At 44.4% G+C, this 18,820-nt stretch overlaps 1 protein-coding gene across 11 annotated transcripts in view; it reads right to left on the bottom strand.

Moving 5' to 3' along the window:
- AGAP1 (ArfGAP with GTPase domain, ankyrin repeat and PH domain 1) overlaps positions 1–18,820 on the bottom strand; it is a 306,975-nt gene that overhangs the window by 38,857 nt on the left and 249,298 nt on the right. For 7 of the 11 annotated variants that reach the window (XM_041399539.1, XM_041399540.1, XM_041399536.1 and 4 more), the window contains 3 exons: positions 12,154–12,231; positions 2,498–2,652; positions 271–361 (listed from right to left, as the gene is read on the bottom strand). In XM_041399539.1, coding sequence (XP_041255473.1) covers positions 271–361; positions 2,498–2,652; positions 12,154–12,231 — 324 coding nt within the window. The remainder of the gene's footprint in view (positions 1–270; positions 362–2,497; positions 2,653–12,153; positions 12,232–18,820) is intronic. The other 4 variants (XM_041399541.1, XM_041399542.1, XM_041399534.1 and 1 more) reach the window with 1 other exon arrangement.

The following is an 18,820-nucleotide window of genomic DNA, read 5'->3' as shown; positions in this document are numbered from 1 at the left end:
AAACAGCAAACTTTTTGCCTTTTCTTTGAAGGAAAGTACAGCAATGCTGACATTCAACGTGAAACAACAAGGGGAAAAAACCAGGATGCACTTGATGTGACAGATATTGAGCATAAATTAAGATCAAACGAGTCTGGTTAAGCGAATCCTGCACGAAGCAGAGATGTGCAAACAACAGAGGGGACGTCACACAGGGAGCCAGGCCTGGGTGCTCCCCAGGGCCTGGCCAACGAGAAGGGGGCAGAGGGGCAGTCAGGTGGCTGTACTCACTCTGTGCCTCGCAGTCCACGCAGTGGGAATTGCCTCTGATGTTCCTGATGGACTGCAGCGCCATGGCCTCGTTCTGACTCGTCAGGCGCGACTGCGGGGAGCCAGAGACACCGATGAGCAGCAAGAACCCAAAAACCCCCATGACACAATGTCAGCTGAACGAGCAGCAAACCCCAAAGCTCACACCAAGGTCGAATGAATACAGCCAAAGAACCTCAAGTCTCGACTTGCCTCTCAAGGAACAGTGATCCTTGGCACCTCCCAGACTTTTGGGGTCTCCGGCCTGGATTCTAACAGAGGGAAATTGAGCTTGAGAATGAACCTTGCTCTTCCCAAGAGCAGCAGCCACACTATAGGCTTGCTTCTTGAGATAAATGAGACAAGAATATTATTTTACAAGATCAATTTCTTTTATTGATGTGTGTGCTTGTGCTAATGAAGACTAAGGGACAGTTTGCAGAAGAGGCTGGAACTTTTTCATCATCCAAAGGTCAGATTTCACCTGGTGGCTCCCTTTTAAATGCTCCCCACGGTGACCTGCCCACAACCTCTGCTGGGGGAGACTCTCCTGATGTACAGGCAGGTCAGCTCCACCCAACTGTCTTAGGCTGGAGATGCAAGATGTGCCTGGGAGTGTGTATTCTACTCTGTACCTGTCAGAGGTGGGGCAGCTCTCTCTGTTCACTGGGCAGTTTTCTTTATCTCTCCTACAACCAATCCTCCCTCCAGGAGATCTCTTCTGTTCATGGCCACTGAGTGTCCCTGCATGGCTGATAAAATTCCTCATCCCACTGGGAGATGCTCTGCCCAGGGGGAGGAGCCAAGCATTCCTGCCTGGATAGTATCTGAGATTTTGGGATACCAGAGCAGCCTTTTCCCACTGCATTCCCAGAGGAGCAGCTTTCTTCTCCACTGCATTCCCAGAGGAAGACCAGGCCCATCTACACCACCACTGGATCTTCAGAGGAAAATTCCACCCTCCTACAGGATCCCTGTTCCAGCAGAACCACAGCTGGCACTGCACGAGAGCTCAGCCACCACTTAATGGGACTGCTATCAACACACCGACCCACAGGGTGTGAAGTTGTATTCTGACTCTGTCAGTGTTGTTCTGTATCACTGCATTGTTTATTTTATTTTTATTTTCTTCCCTACTAAAGAACTGTTATTCCTATTCCCATATCTTTGCCTGAGAGCCCCTTAATTTCAAAATTATAACAATTCGGAGGAAGGGGGTTTGCATTTTCCATTTTAGGGGAGGCTCCTGCCTTCCTTAGCAGACACCTGTCTTTTGAAACCCAGACACCAACTAAACTGCCTTGAGGGCTACCTGAGGGTGTGATTTCAGTAGGCTTGTGGATATCCACCTGGAGACACAACTTCCATAGGACACCTACTAAACCTGCCCAGCCAACTGCCCTTTGCTGTTCCAGCCAGTTCTTCTGACATGCTTTGGGAACCCAGTGAGAAAAACCTCTCTGAGCCATTGCCCAGCCACTCTTTATCCTTTTGTGTTCATCTTTTTATGTTGGTGTTAATGTACAAACTTCCTCGCCTGTGCTCTGATAACACACACATTCATTTCAGAATGTGTGAACCCATGCTAAGCAAGAAATATGTAACCTATGATTTTCCTCCCTCTCAGGAATATATGTTGGAAAAAACCCCATTTTTAAACACAAAATGTGAAGTAAATTGTGTTATGATGATGGTAATTACTGGTGTTTGACCTAGTCTGGCACAGTAGGGCAATAAAGGCAGGCATCCATTTAAAAATATGAGTTTCTTCCTTGCAGCATAAAATCATGAAAGACAACTGTTGGGTGGGTAATACTCAAGGATCTACAGTTCTGGACAATTATTGGCCATTTCTCTCCCTCAATCAGCACTCAGCACCTTGCTCTCTCCTGTGAAGTGTTTACAGACACCTGCACTCAAGACACAGAAGTTCTCCCAAAATGAGCATTGGCTGAAGACATCGCAGATTTTAAACATTTGTTTTCACAGGAAAGCTGAGCAGATTCCTTCTGTCATCAAAGGAAAGCATTCCAAGGGGGAAAGCTGCTCCTCCCAGGCCATGTTCTTCCCTCAGAGAGCTCCAACCCTGCTCAGCTGTGGGGGGAACACACACACCTCGAGGAGTAAGGGCTTAAAACCCAGAATTTGCTGTCATCCTAATGATCCCCTGACCCATGGGTGATTGCCAGCATTACTCTGTGCCCCATACCTTGTTCTTGCTGCTCTCACAGGACTGTAAACTGGCCAGGATCTGGCTCTCTATGGCTTGGACCCACGCGTCCCTCTCTTCGTAGGTGGTTGCTTCAAAGTGCCAAGTCTGGCCCGTGAGAGAGACAATGATAAACTCAAAGTTCTCTTCTTGCTCTGGAAAAAAAAAAAAAAAAGAAAAAAAAAATGCAATAGATTAAGGATAGTGAAAGGCAGCTGAAACAACCTTGGTTGATAAGACCTTCTGTTACACAATGGCTTTAAGATGAAGGAGGGTAGATTTAGATGGGATATTGGGAAGGAATTCCTCCCTGTGAGGGTGGGCAGGCCCTGGCACAGGGTGCCCAGAGCAGCTGTGGCTGCCCCTGGATCCCTGGCAGTGCCCAAGGCCAGGTTGGACAGGGCTTGGAGCAACCTGGGACAGTGGAAGGTGTCCCTGCCATGGCAGGGGTAGCACTGGATGATCTTGAAGGCCCCTTCCAATCCAAACCATCCTGAGACTGTGCAAATCCTGTTAACTGCAGGTGTGGATCCTGCCCTGCACAGTGCACCAGGAAACAACCAGGATCCTCTCTGCTTTTCCTCTCCAAATGCTATGCAGATAAAGCAGTGGTTTGGGTGAATACTCAGTCCCTGTGTTTGTGAGCTTGGAATCGAGTCTGTACCTTAATCAAACATAAAGTGGCCAACAAGCTACATTCGGATTTAAACCCGAGGTGCTAAAAGCTGCATAATGTAAAAATCAAAGGGTGCCACAAAATAAAAGATGAATGGACCACAAAGAGCTGATAATACAGAAAATGTAACAGTTTACCCTCTTCTTTCAAGCAGTTTTTACAAGCACAGATATTTTAAAGCAGATGTGGACATTTTCTCCTCTACAGCATAAATACTGGGATGATAATAATAATAATAATTACTGGGCTATAATACAGGATTAAAATCAGTTCAACCTATTCAACATCCACATCTGACATGGGAGATGAGAAAATGATCTGAGAAGCCAGGAGAGAGGGTCAGTGAAATATCCTTAGGGCTGCTGGAGGAGAAGGACAAGTATTCAGGCCAGAGGAGCAGCACATGGAAATACCAGCAGAACTGAAATAAATGGACACACACCCCACCTACACATGGGACACCAATGCCAAATTAAAAAAATCAAGGAAGCTGAAGCAGAATTAGTGCAATTGGGACGGGCTGGCACGAGGCATGAAAGGAAAAGAATAATAGAGCACAATATTCTGGTGAACATCAGCCATAATGAGCTTCAGAAAGAACATTTTGTCCGATAATGACTTATTATATATTCAGAGCCATGCCACTACTGTGTTCCCTCATCATCCATAAACATGCAAAGATCAGGGACAAATCCAGCAGCAGATTTAAAGACAGCACTGCTGGCAGCTGTGTTCCCAAGCTGGGGGACAAGGGGTTTTCTTGGATAAGCTCCATGTCAGCAAGGCCAGTGCTTGCACTGCTGTAAGGATGCCTCAAAAGCAGCAGGAGGTGACTTGGCAGCTCGAGGTGGGGATAAACACAGAGCTCAATGTCATTTTCAGGTGCAGGAAGGTACCTGAAACAGATTTACTGGAAAACAGTGCATGGGCTAAGTGGGAAAAGAAATCATGGGATGTCCAGAGTTGGACGGGATCCAGAGGATTGAAGTCCAGCCCCTGGCCGTGCACAGACACCCCAACAACCCCACCCTGTGCATCCCTGGAGTGGTGTCCAAATGCTCCTGGAGCTCTGGCAGCCTTGGGGCTGTGACCAAACCCTGTGGAGCCTGTTCAGTGCCCAACACCCTCTGGGAGAAGAACCTTTTCCTAAAATCCAACCTAAACCCCCCTGACACAGCTCCATGTCATTCACCTGGGTCAAAGATGAATGATGCACGGCTACAAGTGTTCATTCCACTTTAGCAACACAGTGTTCCAAACAAACAGGTAGAAACATTACCCAAAATGCCATGAATTAATCATGGCCAAAGCCTCGTTTATCAAGCAGAGCTTTCAGGGTTTTGTGAGGAGGATCTAAGAGGAACTACTCCACAATAAATGAAGTTACATTCAGCCCTGTGCACTGTCTCCTGTAGGACAACAAAGTTAAGGTCTCTGCAGCACCACTGACTCCTCTGATCTCCTCTTTAATGATGCTGATCACACACATGGAGCTGGCTTACCCAAGAGAAATAAGCCCAGGAGAGCTGCAGCACGTTTTCAGGTGGGGCTGGAAGGACATTTTGAGGTTCAGAGAAGAAAATGGAGCTGGGGAAGGCTCTGGAGGCCCAGGAGAGGCTGAGGGAGCTGGGAAGTGGCTCAGCCTGGAGAAAAGGAGGCTCAGGGGGCCCTTGTGGCTCTGCACAGCTCCTGACAGGAGGGGACAGCCGGAGGAACAGGGACAGGAGGAGAGGGAACGGCCTCAGGCTGGGCCAGGGCAGGCTCAGGGTGGACACCTGAGGAATTTCTCCATGGAAAGGGTGCTCAGGGATTGAAGGGGCTGCCCAGAGACGTTTGGAGACCCCATCCCTGGAGGGCTTTAAAAGATTTTTAAATATGACACCTGGGGACATGGATTAGTGGTGAACGTGGCAGTGCTGGATTAACTGCTGCACTTGATGATCTTGCAGGTCTTTTCTAACCTTAGTAATTCCATGATTCTATATCCACTGAAGTTTCAGATGTACTCCCCAAAAAGCTGTGCTGAAGGCATCCTCCTTAATTTTTTCTGCTTAAACACACCAATATTTTTTTCCCCCAAGCTCAGCTGTGAAACAAAGCAGCAGTGCCTGCTCCACATCAGCCCCAGGGCAATTCCTTCAGAAGACAAGGAACAAACCTGTTCCTGTATGTCCTTAAGCACAGCATGCAGGAACAGGAAAATCCAGGCAGGAGGATGAAATTGTTCATTTTTACTCTTCAGCCAAATTATAGCTTGTGCTATTTAAATCCCTGTGAGCCCAATCACAAAATTTTATTAAACAGTTTTCCATGTTTAACAGTTATTCATGGAAAGGTCCACTATAATAGTATTTTAGCACCATCAACCTGTCGAAATCAACCTGCCCAATTACTCCAAACTACATTAATAACACCGGATATTACACTAATTGTGTCCAGTTTCTATGCAGACGAGGTCCCACGGGGCTAATTTTGCATCCTCAGGGGCAAGCAACTCAGCCATCAGCCCGATTTCACCAGGAATCCCTCCTCATTACACAAGTCCAGGCTGTCAAACTTTTTTTTTTTTAAAGAAAAAAAGGTTAATGGGCCAATCAGTCATCAATTATTTCCTGGAAGGGCAGCAGAGGAAGGGTTAAAGTGTGAAGAACCAGCTGCCACTGACTTCCATTTGGAAGTTATTATCAACAGGAGATGTCTAAAAATGCTGTTGTTGTTTGTTTTTCCTTTCTTGTTTTTTGCTTTTTGTTTTTTGAAGAGGGAAGGGTGGCTGGGATAGGAAATGAGCCAAAACTGTGAGATTGTAATGATATGGAAGGAAAAGGACAAGAGGTTTTTTCTTTTAGTGGAAGTCCACATGGAATCAGTGAATTTTGGGGTGCCCAGATGTGGCTGCCCCATCCTTGGAAATGTTTCAGGCCAGGCTGGACAGGGCTTGGAGCAGCCTGGGACAGTGGAAGGTGTCCTTGCTCATTACAGGGGTGGAATGGGATGGACTTTAAGGTCCCTTCGAACACAAATCATTCTGGGATTCCAGGAACACTTCTCACCATCATCCTTCCACAGTCAACTGCATTTAACCCAAGTTCACAATTTATTTTGCTGTGCCAAAAACCAGACACTGCCACAGCCCACCCACTTCTGGAAAACAAAGAGATAAAATTTCTTAGGATCGTGGAAGAAAAAACAAACGTTCAGGGCATGGCCCCCCTGCCTTCCCCCACCCATGTGTTTGTGATGTGGGACTGGGATCACGTTTAGAAAACCACACTGAAAATTACCACAGGATACAATTAGTCCATAACTTGTTCCAGAGAACTCCATTTTTAGTCTATGGAATGTAGGGAAAACACATGTCCAGAAGCACTCACACCTCCTGGTATCTCTCAGGAGTGGTCCTGAATAATGTGCACAAACCAGCTTGGTCTCCATTTCCACTCCCCTCCTAATTTACTCTCAATATTAAGAACTGCATAAATAACACCTTGCACCAGTGAGGGGCACAATTCCAAGTCACAAAAATCCTAGAAGATCAGGTTGGGAGGGACCTCAAGGATCACCTGGTCCAACCTTTCAGCCTGGAAAGTCAAGACGAGGCAAGGGCTCCCTTCTGCCATGCAGAAATCACACCCATCCTGAAAGTGGCTTTCAAACAAATAAATATGAAGATATTTCTAAGAGGCATTTATGAGTATTTTGCCAGAATAAGACTGGATTTGCTGGCTTCCAGGCCAACCAGGCTGTGCATTTGTATCTCTGCCCAACACAGCTGTCTGACAGCAGAGGATGCTGGTGCTGCTGCTAATTAACAGTAACTCATCATGCACATCTGGAGGGTGGTGCCACTCACACAGGAAACACTTCCCAGGAAGAAGAAGTCAAGTGCAGCACCAAAACCCCCTTGAGGGCACGTTTCAAATGCTCCTGAAGCACCCTCAAGAGCTGAGGTTACAGCCTGAATCCCAGCCAAACCTGCCTCAAGTAACACCCAGACCTATTTAAGCTCCTTTTTCATCGCCTCCTCCTCCCTCTCCTGAAAATCTCTTCTGCTCAAGCACCATAACCCTTCATCGTTTCAAAAGGAGGAGAGGGAAGAGCTGCTGGGGCACGCTGGGAAGGAACAGGAGTTGTTGACAACCACAATTTGTTTACAACAATTTTGTTATTTACGTCTCACGCGTGTTGGGTTACGTTACCTTCGCCACTCGGTGAGAATCATCCCCCTCACTTGGCAGATAAGTATGTTTATTAGCAGCCTCAATTAAGGAAATATTTGTGCCATGTCCCACTGGGCATGGCTATGCTAATACTTCTCTCCCCTTTCCAAACCCAGTGTCTAAATCTAATTAGTTTTGAAAATCAACCCCGTCAGGACAACGGAGCTCTGCTGTGGCTTGCCCACAGCTCTTGGTAAAGGTTGTGTTCCACTGGAAGAGTTCTGTTCTGGTTTAGATCACATTTCTCTGAATGGTGGTGAAAGGCTGAAGGCACTGAAGCCCTCTGCCTCGAGGGCTTGATGTTTTATTTGGGTGCCAAGACAACTCAAGTTGAAAAATTCTTTAGAATTCAGTTTAGACAGAAAAATTTTTAAAAATCCAGTTTAGATGTAACTTCCTGCATGGGCACAGCACCACAGCATCACTTTGGAACCAAAGGTAGCTTGGGACTGCCAAGTATGAGTATCCAAACAAAAAAGTTCTCCCTCAGTGCCCACCAGACCCAACCAAAATCACACAGGCAACAGTGAGGAGGGGGAAAATCAGGATCTTTATGCATGCAGAGTACAGGTTTTTAATTCCTTAAAGATAATCCTTCCTGCTGTGCTGCAAAATTGTAGAATCACAGAATGGCTTGAGCTGCAAGGGACCATAAAGCTCATCCAGCTGCACCCCCTGCCACAGGACACCTTCCACTATCCCAGGTTGCTCCAAGCCCTGTCCAACCTGGCCTGAAATCTGTTGGTACAGGAGAAATTACTCTGTATTTTAATAACACTGCCATGATAACAGGTACAAGGGACCCTTAAAACCAGAATGGGGTTTGCTTTAAGCAGAACTCACTCCTGCTACCTACTTTCCCCTCCAAAGCAGCAAAGGATTGATTCAAGCTTGGCTGCCTGCAACAGGGAGCACGTGGGACTTTGTCATTTGGCCTCCTGTGGAAAACCACCCAAAATCTGACAGCTAAAGAGTTTAGGCAAACTCTAACACCAATGAAAGTAAGATTTCTTCTAATCAGACAGATCTGATGGAGGAGGTGACTCTGCAATTTTGGGGCAAGGCAGGGGTCGGGCTGTGCTCCAGGGAACAGGGACAGGAGGAGAGGGAACAGCCGATGTTGCAGTGTGCTTTTATACTTTGTAATAGTTCTGATTTTGTATCCCCTTATTCTCCCCAGATGATGTACCCTTTTTGTACCCCCTTCCTCTACCTGTGTAACCATTCTCCTGTGTTGAGATCATCCCCCAAATCCCCGCCCTGGCTCTCTGTCAGTCACTCAGCATCCCATCCCTTCTATCTAGATCTTTCGGTCAAAGCCGTCGAGTGATTAGCCCGAAGCCAGGGGTCAGCCCCCCAAGGATGATGTTATACGCTATCCCAAATGTCCATCCCCTAAGGCTGCATCCCTGGAGGGTCTTTATTGGTCAGCAAATGTATCTACCCTCGGTTTCCTCCCCCCCTTTAAATGTAACCTTGAGATTCCTTTGTCTCACTCTGAGCACGGCGCACCCCTGAGGTGTGGGGCTCTCTGGGGAGCTCCGAATAAACCTTGGATTGGCCCCCTGTTCAGAGTCGGCCTTTTACCCTCCACCGATGTCTCCAGCGTCTCTTCTGCTGCAAAGGTGACTAGCCTAGCTGCCCTCAGTACCCTCAGGGCACCAGAGAGTGTCCCCCCATTGTCGGTCACTTCGGGGCTGCCCCCCCGCTGTTTGCCGACCCGGGGCTGGCCGGGGTTCACTGGGAGGCACCCAGAGAGACGGAGACAGGCCTCAGGCTGGGCCAGGGCAGGCTCAGGGTGGACAGCAGCAGGAATTTCTCCATGGAAAGGGTGCTCAGGGATTGGAGTGCAGTCCCCACCCCTGGAGGTGTCCAAGGCAGGGCTTGGAGGTGGCACTCAGGGCTCTGGGCTGGGGACAAGGAGGGCGCCAGGCACAGCCTGGACTCGCTGGGCTGGGAGGGCTTTTCCAACCTCAGTGATTCTGACATCCTCAGAAGGTTGAGTCCTTCAGATGGGATCCCAGACCTGGGGACAATCCCACCCAAAACCTTATTTTTGCTGTGAAACAGCCAGGAGAGAGAGGGGGAAGCTCAAGCACAGAGTGCCCCCACACCGGGGACCACTGAAGCCTTAGGATTTCAGCTTTTCTATTTTCCACCTATTTGTAATCCTGCAGTTCTTTAGTGTAAAACTCTAAACTCTATATACAGTGTGAGCTGCTGCTTTCTCATTTTGGTCAACAATTCCTCTCCAGACCTGGGAATCAAGGGCACCCTGAGAGATGGAAACAAAAGTGAGCTGGGGGAACAAACTTAAATGACTTCATTACCTGCAGCTGTAATTGGGAGATAACTCCCAACATGCAAATGGACCAAACTTATAAAAGTGTGAAAACCCATGACCCATTGTCCATTTTTTGGGTGTAGCCCCCTTCAATAAATAGAACTGCTTTTATTATCTTAATTTTGTCTGGCCTCTCTTTTTAGGTAGCCCAAAAAGGCATCACCATCACCCCCCCAGAGCACAAGTGCAGCACCTGGGCTCCAGGTGAGATCTGCCCACCTGGCAGCACACCCAGAGCACCTAAAAACACCAGCAGGCAGTTAAAAATGACTGGAGAGCTTTTCAAACCAGGGCTGAACCTGAGGGAAATGTTTTTTGGTGTGTGAATAGGTGTGAGTGCCACTGAGCAAGCGTGTGCCAAGGACCAAAGCAGATTTGTTATTCTGGACTGTCATTTCCCATCATCGTTCTCTTTTTTGAAGGCATAATTATCTAAACATGTGGTTTTTAATACTTACAATGCTCATTAATTCCACATTTGCATGTCTCACCACTGCAGCTCTCACACAAAGGCTCACAGCTAAGAACATTGGACCTCCAGCTTTTGGGAGGGGATAAAACATCCAAAAAATGAGGCATTTGCCCAATTTTAGAATTTCATTTTGATGCTGTGTCTCAAAACTTTTTGGGCCATGGCCAGCAGGACTGTGTTTCCATACCAAGGTGCCTTCAGTACTTAGTTTGATCAGTAAGAGAAAAGATTCCTCAAATTAGACAGGCCCTACAAAAACTTGGATCTGTAAAACACAAGGGAATTCCATATATTTGTTCCTCTGCTGCAGGTTATGAACAGGTAAATAAAAATTCACAAGCTTCTCAAGCACTAAACCTGTAGCAACAAACATATCTGATCAGAAGAAAAATGGGGCTGGGAGGTATAAACAACAAATAGAAAATTGAAAATTATTAAAGTGCCTTTGTGGAAAAAAGACAACCCCAAGACTTATGAATATCTGACAGTCACTCTCTGTCTTTTCATATTTATTTGAAAAGACAATGAAAGGATCAAACCAGCCAGCTTAGCAGCTCTGAAAGGCAATAATTTTACACTTAGGCTGAGAAATGAAACAAAATTATAGTTAAAAAAAAAAAAAAAAAAAAGAATCTGCCTTAACAAGCTGGAATAAAACCCCACTTTTGTTTCCTGTGCACACTTTGGCAGGGAGAGCCAGGCCCCCGGCAGCAGCCTGGGCTGTAATTGTGCAAAAAAAGGACGGTGATATAAATCACCAAAGGTTAATGATCAGGATGTGAACAGAGGGACTTGTTTACAGAAATAGCATGCAATTTAAAATTTACAAGAGATTTAATGCCACCGCTTGGCAATCACTAAAATCAACAGCCCAGAAAACAGTGACATTAAGAAAAATATTACAGTTATAATCATTCCAAAATAAGTCAATTAGTGTTAGGGCATGCGCTGGCGATTACTTGACCCATTTGGTTTGCACTTAAGTGAAGAGAAAAAAAAAAAAATCCCCCTCCCTTATAGGGAGATTACTGAGTTGTGACCTATTTTGCACTCCCTGCTCCTTACACCATCCCTCTTCCATGCTGCTGGAGATGGTTTTTTTCCTCCCCCTCTCCTCCTTGCTTGGTTTGCGAGTCGTTCTGACCTTTGACATTTGTAATAATAATAAAAAAAATATATATATATTAAAAAAAAAAAGTTTGTAATTGTGTTGTTTGAAGGTGGAGAGGGGAGGGGGGGAAAATAAATACATAAAATTCCATGTGCTATTATACAAAAGGCATGACGGCTGCCTTGGGTGGGGGGGAAAAAAAAAAGCAATGTAAGTCAATTTGTGAACTTTGGCACCGGGTGACCTTTAGAAATACAACAATATCCAGAATTTACAAGCAAGAGTAGCACATGCAAATGACCCGGCACTGTCTCGCCTCTGGATTAGAGCTGCAAAGAGCATTATGGAGAAGGCTTGCACAAAACAAATTAAGATTGTTACTTAAATGTCATGGCACACTATTGTATTTGGCTACAGATCATTACACCTGATACTAACACTTTTAAAAACCGTAATAACTTGGGAAATATTACATTGAGTGCCCACATGGAGAAAGGGAAAATATATATATGTATCTCTTAAAAAAAATAAATAAAAGGAGAAAATGGGTTCCTGAAGTAATTTAAACATCACCACTCCACGACTAGAGGGAAAGGTCAAAATTTAAGTAAGCTGAAAGGAACATGAATGGCAAAACAAAAGGCACGAACAGAAAGATGAAAAGACCAAGTGGAATGACTCTGCAAACACGGGGTGGAAACAAACACGCATGCTTGGGGCAAATCTCATTTCCAGGGGAAAAGGGAGAGGGGCAAGGAGGGTGAAATTCTGGAGAAGTGGGTTAAAAAAAAGGGGGGAGAGAGGAGGTGTTTGTCTGGGGCGGGTGGGTTTGTTACCTTCGGTGTTGGTGCTGCTGCTGCTGTAAATATTTCGCAGGCTACCAACACGGTTTAGTTTCCAAGCTTTGCGTTTGGCTGCGTCCAGAGAGCAGGAGGGGAAGAGAGAAAAAAAAAATAAAAAAGAGAATAAAAATAAAGAAAAAAAGAAGGGGAAGAAAGAAAAAAAATTTTTTTTTTTTTGTCAATGAAAAAGGGGAGAAAAGAAACATCAAAAAGCATGTGAAGTAAAATCCAAGCACGAGCCTGCTCACACGTGAAGAGCTACACACAGAAAATGCACACAAGGACCACTCAGCCCCTGCAATCTATGGCCAGTGTGGAAAACCTCATATTCAGAGTGATTCTTCTTTCAGTCACCACAACATGACACCATTTGACAAGATTAAATGGATCTGCTATTGGAATAGACAAAAACAGACCAGTAAAAGTCAAAAAAAAAAAAAAAAAAAAAAAAAAAAAAAAAAAGCAAAAAAAAAAAAAAAGAAGGCAGGAAGTATTCGAGCAGAACACACAGGACTGGACAAAACAGCTACTGTAAAATGTGATTTACTTCACGACAAAACACAGCCAGACAAGAGCTCCTTTTCCTCCAAAAGCCTGTGGGGATCACTTGGTGCCCAGAGTTCACCTTTAAATCTCCTTTTACATCACCACATTTAGAAACTGAAATGATGATGTAATGACCTTAAATCCTCATCCCAACAAATGTTCTTTGCAGCACTGAGCCCAGAGGAAGTAGAATCATAAAATCCCAGAATGGTTTGGGTTGGAAGGGACCTCAAAGCCCATCTTGTTCCACCCCCTGCCATGGGCAGGGATACTTTTCACTATCCTAGGCTGCTCCAAAATTCCTCCCCTACTGCAAAATCCAAGTGTTTATTTGGAAAGGAGGGGAGGAAAAAGTCTATTCTTTACAGAGAATAGCAACACCCTTGTTTTATTAGATCGACCCAAATGTTGAGATCCTCTGAGCTGCTGCTTCACAACGAACAGAAAATCTGGCCCAAAAGTCCCCTGTTCCCAGGCTCATTAGGGGAGAGCACATTTTCACTCTCTTTAGAATCTTTAAGTTTGGCTGGGTTTCCTCACACAGGAACCAGATGAAACATCTGAGTAGACCAGGACACCTGAGAGCCACAGGAAGAACAGGGAACTGCTGGAATTCCCCTGTCTGGAAGTGTGTAAATGGCACTTGGATGTGGGACAGGGTTTAGTGATGAATATGATGGTGCTGAGTTGGTGGTTGACTCAAGAAGTCTTCTAAGGGACCACAGACCCTTCTCCCTCCCACCACAGATGTCCCTCTCTCTTCAGGATTTCATCCACACCCCACAACACAGCCAGTACCAGGGTATAATAATTGAAGGAATTTCCTTCAGTATTTATGGGGGAATTTCTGTAATGCCTCACAGAACTCAGACCATACAGCTGCTGACAGGGAGAAGGAACAGTGTCACAAACTCATTTCAGGCTTTAACAAAAAACTCCATTTTCAGCTGAAGAATTAGAGCTGGAAGAGCACTGCCTGAACCCCCCTGACTGTTAAGCCAGGTATGATTTGAATAAAGCCATCTGCTGTATTCAATGCTCCATTCTGAAAAGGAGGACTGCGTTCTGAGTGACATCACCAAATCTGGAAGTGTTTCCATTGGGTGCATCCTTCAACCTGGAAAAACCCTTTTATTTAAAGAGCTGTTTAAGAAGCCTCTGCACTAGAGAAGCAGAATTGCCCTGCAGAAAACTTGTTTTTCCTCTGAAACATTTACATATAAATAGGCAAAATCGAGGTCTGGCACCCCTCTGAAAGGGAAGATGGTCTCCAGTGCGCAGAGACCCCTTCCCAGTGCCTTTCCCATTTTTCACACTTTAATGGCACGTTTTGCGTGCAGGACTGAACCTGCAGCCTGCTTTTCTATTAACCTATTGATGAAATAATCCATTTTAATGTGTTAAGTGTCAGGCCTTTCCCTTCCCTTTAAACAAATGGACTTTTCCCACAGAGATGCTGAGGTCCTGATCCATCCACATGCATCCTTTGGCATCGATTAGGCTCCTGCCTGCTTCCTCCAGGTGCTCTCCTGCCTTTACGGATTCAATAAGGATTTGGACACTGCCAAGCAAAGCCTCTGCAGGGTGATTGATGTGCCAGGAGAGCAGAGCCATCCTACCCTGCCTGCCTCTGGAATTACACACTGCTGTTACCCACAACCAGGCTGGAACAGGCCCTGCAGGTCATTAGCTGCCTGCTTTGTCTTGGAATTATTTCCCAGGATATTCAGTTTGTCTGCTCTGGCTTCACTTCCTGCTCCCCAAAGTAAACCCAACAAACTGCTCTTGTTGCCATCTCCAGAGATTATATCTATATCTATATCTATATCTATATCTATATCTATATCTATATCTATATCTATATCTATATCCATATCTATATCATCCATATAATCTATATTACATCTATATCTATCTATATCTATATATCTATATGCCTATATCTATATCATCCATACAATCTATATATATCTGTATTTATATATCTATATCTATATCTATATTATCCAAATCTATTTTCTATATCATATATATATGATTGGGGTTGGAAACCAATATATTTTATATAGAGAGAGATATAGATATATAGATTAGGTATCTAAAATATGTATCTATATAATATATAGAAATAGACATATCATATAGATATATTAAAATATATATCTATATCATATATCTCATATATATATAACATATATGTGTATATGTGTATATGTGTATATATATATATATGTATATATCTCACATATATGCTTAATCAAAGAAACACCAACTGGTTATCAATAAAATGCTGTAAGAAATACTTCATTATCTAACAGAAAAAACTCCCAAATAAAAAAAAAAAGAAGATCTTTAAGGCAGATTGATTTTTGAAGTAATTTCTGGAAATGTATTTTCTTCCAAAAATGCCACCAAGAGGTGTTTCTAACTAAAGATTCCAGAGGAAAAAAAAACCCAGACAAACTTTCTCAAACCTCAAACATCTGGGATGAAGCTAACAGCTTCCCAGCACTTAATTTAACTTTTCCTGAAGTGGCAAACAGTACTGGCCATGGGATACTGAGGATCCAGGGAAGCTGTGGCTGCCCCACCAGACCCAGCCCAACATCTGCACAAACACCTCCCTGGCCACTGAGGCACAGCACAAAGTGCCCCATTTGCCCCCATTCCGGACTCTCCAGGCGTGAGTCCAGCCCTGCCCTGGGCAGCCTGTTCTGATGCCTGAGCACCCCTTCAGTGGAGGAAGTGTCCTTGCCCCTGAGCAGGGGTGGTGGCAGCAGCTGCAGCTGGGGCAGGACACCCAGCAGGATGTGGGGGCACAGATCATCCCTTTGCTGGTGTTTCTGAGTGCTCCCTGAGAGATGAACTACCCCCACTGGTGTAGAAGAAGCTTTTACACCTGCACATCAGAGTGAGAAGAGCTGTGTTGGAACAGGAAGGAGGAAACCAGGCTCCAGGACAGCCTTTTGTAAAGATATGGAGGAACTGGGAATCAATTAAACTTAATCACTCCCAGTTACCACCTCTCTTTGTATTTGCTCAGGCAGTAACTTTACAGCTGCGAGCAGACAGAATTTCAGTGTTTGCCTTCTTTATTTGGGCTGCAGTTTATCCTCTGCTGATGCATCTGCTTGTCCTGCCCAGTTTTGATCAGCCAGGTTCTGCAGTAAATGTGTTCACTACCACCACGATCAGGTAGCATTGCTTCCAAAAGCAGGAGGGCTTTGTGGGAAGGGTTTAAACCCAGGTGTGATCTCAGGACACATCTGTTTGTTACCTGGGAAGTTCTCTAAGGATGCTCAGGATATTACAGTCAACCAAATCCCACGTTAACCCTTTCCAACCTGCTCCAGTTCAGGTCTTTTTCCATTTTGGTAAGTAGAAACACGCTTTTATTCCTGGCAGAGTGTTCACATGAACACCTCCCTCCAGTGCTGCAGCCAGGCATTCCAGATGTGCTAATGTCACCTCTGCTCTGGCTGTGACAGAGTTCCTGGCTGATTAGACAAACAGTGCTCAGACAGCTGATTAAAAACTGCTGTGGCTGCTGGGCTGTGTGTCCGAGGCTGGCCAGCCATGTTGGAGGTGGAATTACATGAATTACATCCCTGGAGTGTGCTGAGCACGGCTGATTAAATGAGGCACGCCACAGCCCTCAGCATCAATTATCAGAAATAATAGGATCTCTGCACCCAGGCTGGGGGAAGGGGGCTGGAGTGTCATGTGCTTCCCACAGCATCTTCCCAGTGCCCAGTGCCAGAAATAAAACCAGCCAGGCACCCCAGCAGTGCAATTCAGCACTGGGGAGGAGGCTGAGGAGCATCCTCCTCCCACAGCACAGCTGCTCCAGCTAACAGCTGCACAGGAAAATGGATTTCTAAGAGGAGGATGGGAGGCAAAGCTGAATATTTGGGGATAAACTTCAGCCCTCCCCCTGCTCCTCCTCGAGTTTTCCTGCACCACACAGGTTACAGCAGGGGCAGGCTGGGGAGTTCCTCTCTTCTGGGGTAGCAACTTGTCCAACCAGACCCCCCTCTCTGGTCAGAGGATTGGGATATTTCATTGAGGGGCAGCTCAGGAGATTCTCAGATCATGCAAATTTGTCTCTGTGAAGGGGCTGGACATTGCCTTGTCCTGTGCGAAAGCAGAAATGACAAAAATTCCTCAAAAAAGGGTAAAAAAAACCCCAAAACAAACCCAAGGCCTACCTAATCTAGATCTATACATAAATATGAATATCTGAGTAAAATGAACTGGATACATTGTATTTCAAGATCTGACCAACACTACATTTTAAAATAAAAAAGGCCACAAAGTGCATGGATCTTATACAAATCACAGACTCATTAATGGGTTTGGGTTGGATGTGACCTGAAATACCCATCTTTAAAGATCTGGTTCCAACCCCTATTTGAAAATATTTTTATATTTATAAAATTCACTATTTTTCTATTTATGAAACCAGATTTCCACAACGAACCACCTTTAAACACCTGAACACGACTCTGAAGTTTCCCAACATTTCTGCTTGGAGCAGGAGGGATTATCAGGACATATGTCCCAAAAGACAAAAATAAAGGGGAGACAGAAGATATTTCATATGGCAGCAGCCCTTACTATGCCCTTTTTGGACTCCAGAATGCCCAGAAAAAACAATCTCATGTAAAGTAAATAAATAAAAGTGCTGAGTTACAGAAATTTCCCCAAATACAACTCAAACTGTATGGTATAAAAAACCCCAGCTCTTTCCTCTGCAACTGAAATCCTTTCCCAGGCTCTATTTTAAACCCACAAAACACTCTAGAAGTAATACTTCAAATCATATGAATAGTTAATTACGTTTGGCTTCTCTTCAGCTTTGAACATTTCAAATGAAGGGGGAAAAAAATGAAAACACATTCATACTTCTGCTGGTGACAGGGGAAAAAAGTTACTTTAATTAAACATTTCTAAAAAATGTTTTTAGTTCTTTTTTTTTTTCCGCCTCCCCTTGCAATATTTCTCCATATAAACTTCTGCAGTAGGTAAAGGACCCACTAAATGGTTTCAGTGCCTTTCCAATACACTATAAACATACAAGATTCCAATTGACAAAAAGGAAATGGTAATTGGAAACATTTTTCTCAGTTTTTCATTATCTGAAGCAGAAAATTATGGCTCTTTTCTACACACACAAAAAAAATCCTTTTCAACCACCTAGAAAAATTGTCTTTTAATAAAAGCTTTAAATTATACTATCATATTTCAAAGGCAATGAACAGTTAAAGCAGCTAATCAAAGGTATAATTATTTAATGACTCTGACTCCTGCTATGTAACAGGGCTGCAGTGGCTTGGCTGTGATCAGCAGACCCCCAGCTCCAGCTCTGCAAAACAGGCTGGGAGCATTCCAGCCACCCATTCCCAAGGGTAGCTCCTCCAATTTTGGGTGACTTCACCAGGCCAGCTGAGCTATTATGGACTGAAGGGAATCAGTTTGTCACTGCTTCTTTTGTACCCATCTGGACTAAAAAAAAAACCAAAAAAAAAAAAAAAAAAAAAAAAAAAAAAACCCAAAAAAAAACCAACCCAAAAACCAAAACAAAAAACAAAAACAAAACCACAAAATGACCATAAGAGGTTTTCCTGCAGAGGAAACGAAAATATTTTCCTGACAAAATGGGATTTGTCAAGATCATAATTGATTTTTTTTTTCTTTCACTTTTAATGCTACATGGCAGTTTTCTGTAAACCCCAGCTGCCCCACTCTAGTAATTCAAATGTAAAACATGCCCCCCAAAATGTGCTTATTGAAAATCTTCTTAAATGCATTTTAATATTTTTATTGAAAGGAATATTTATTAATTTACTCCAGGTGAGTAAAGCAGTGCGCAAGCAGAGCTTCTGACTCCATTCCATTGCTTTTCTCATCTCTTTTACAACTGGAAATATGACTGGAGTAACACACAATCATCAGGCATTAATTACCAGAGCTATCCAGGAGTGTACAGTGCACCTTGGCTTATGTTTGATTTATAACAGAGCAGTTTGTGCCATTACATCTGAGCCTCAACCCTAAATATGAACTTCTATTATACTTTTTCTGTTGTACTAAATTCCTTTTTTTTTCTTTTTGG

The sequence above is a fragment of the Onychostruthus taczanowskii genome, unplaced genomic scaffold (assembly GCF_017590055.1).
Source record: "Onychostruthus taczanowskii isolate IOZ18803 unplaced genomic scaffold, ASM1759005v1 scaffold164, whole genome shotgun sequence".
NCBI lineage: Eukaryota > Metazoa > Chordata > Aves > Passeriformes > Passeridae > Onychostruthus > Onychostruthus taczanowskii.
Note: the sequence above shows the minus strand (reverse complement) of the source record. Positions and strands in the feature narration are given on the sequence as shown.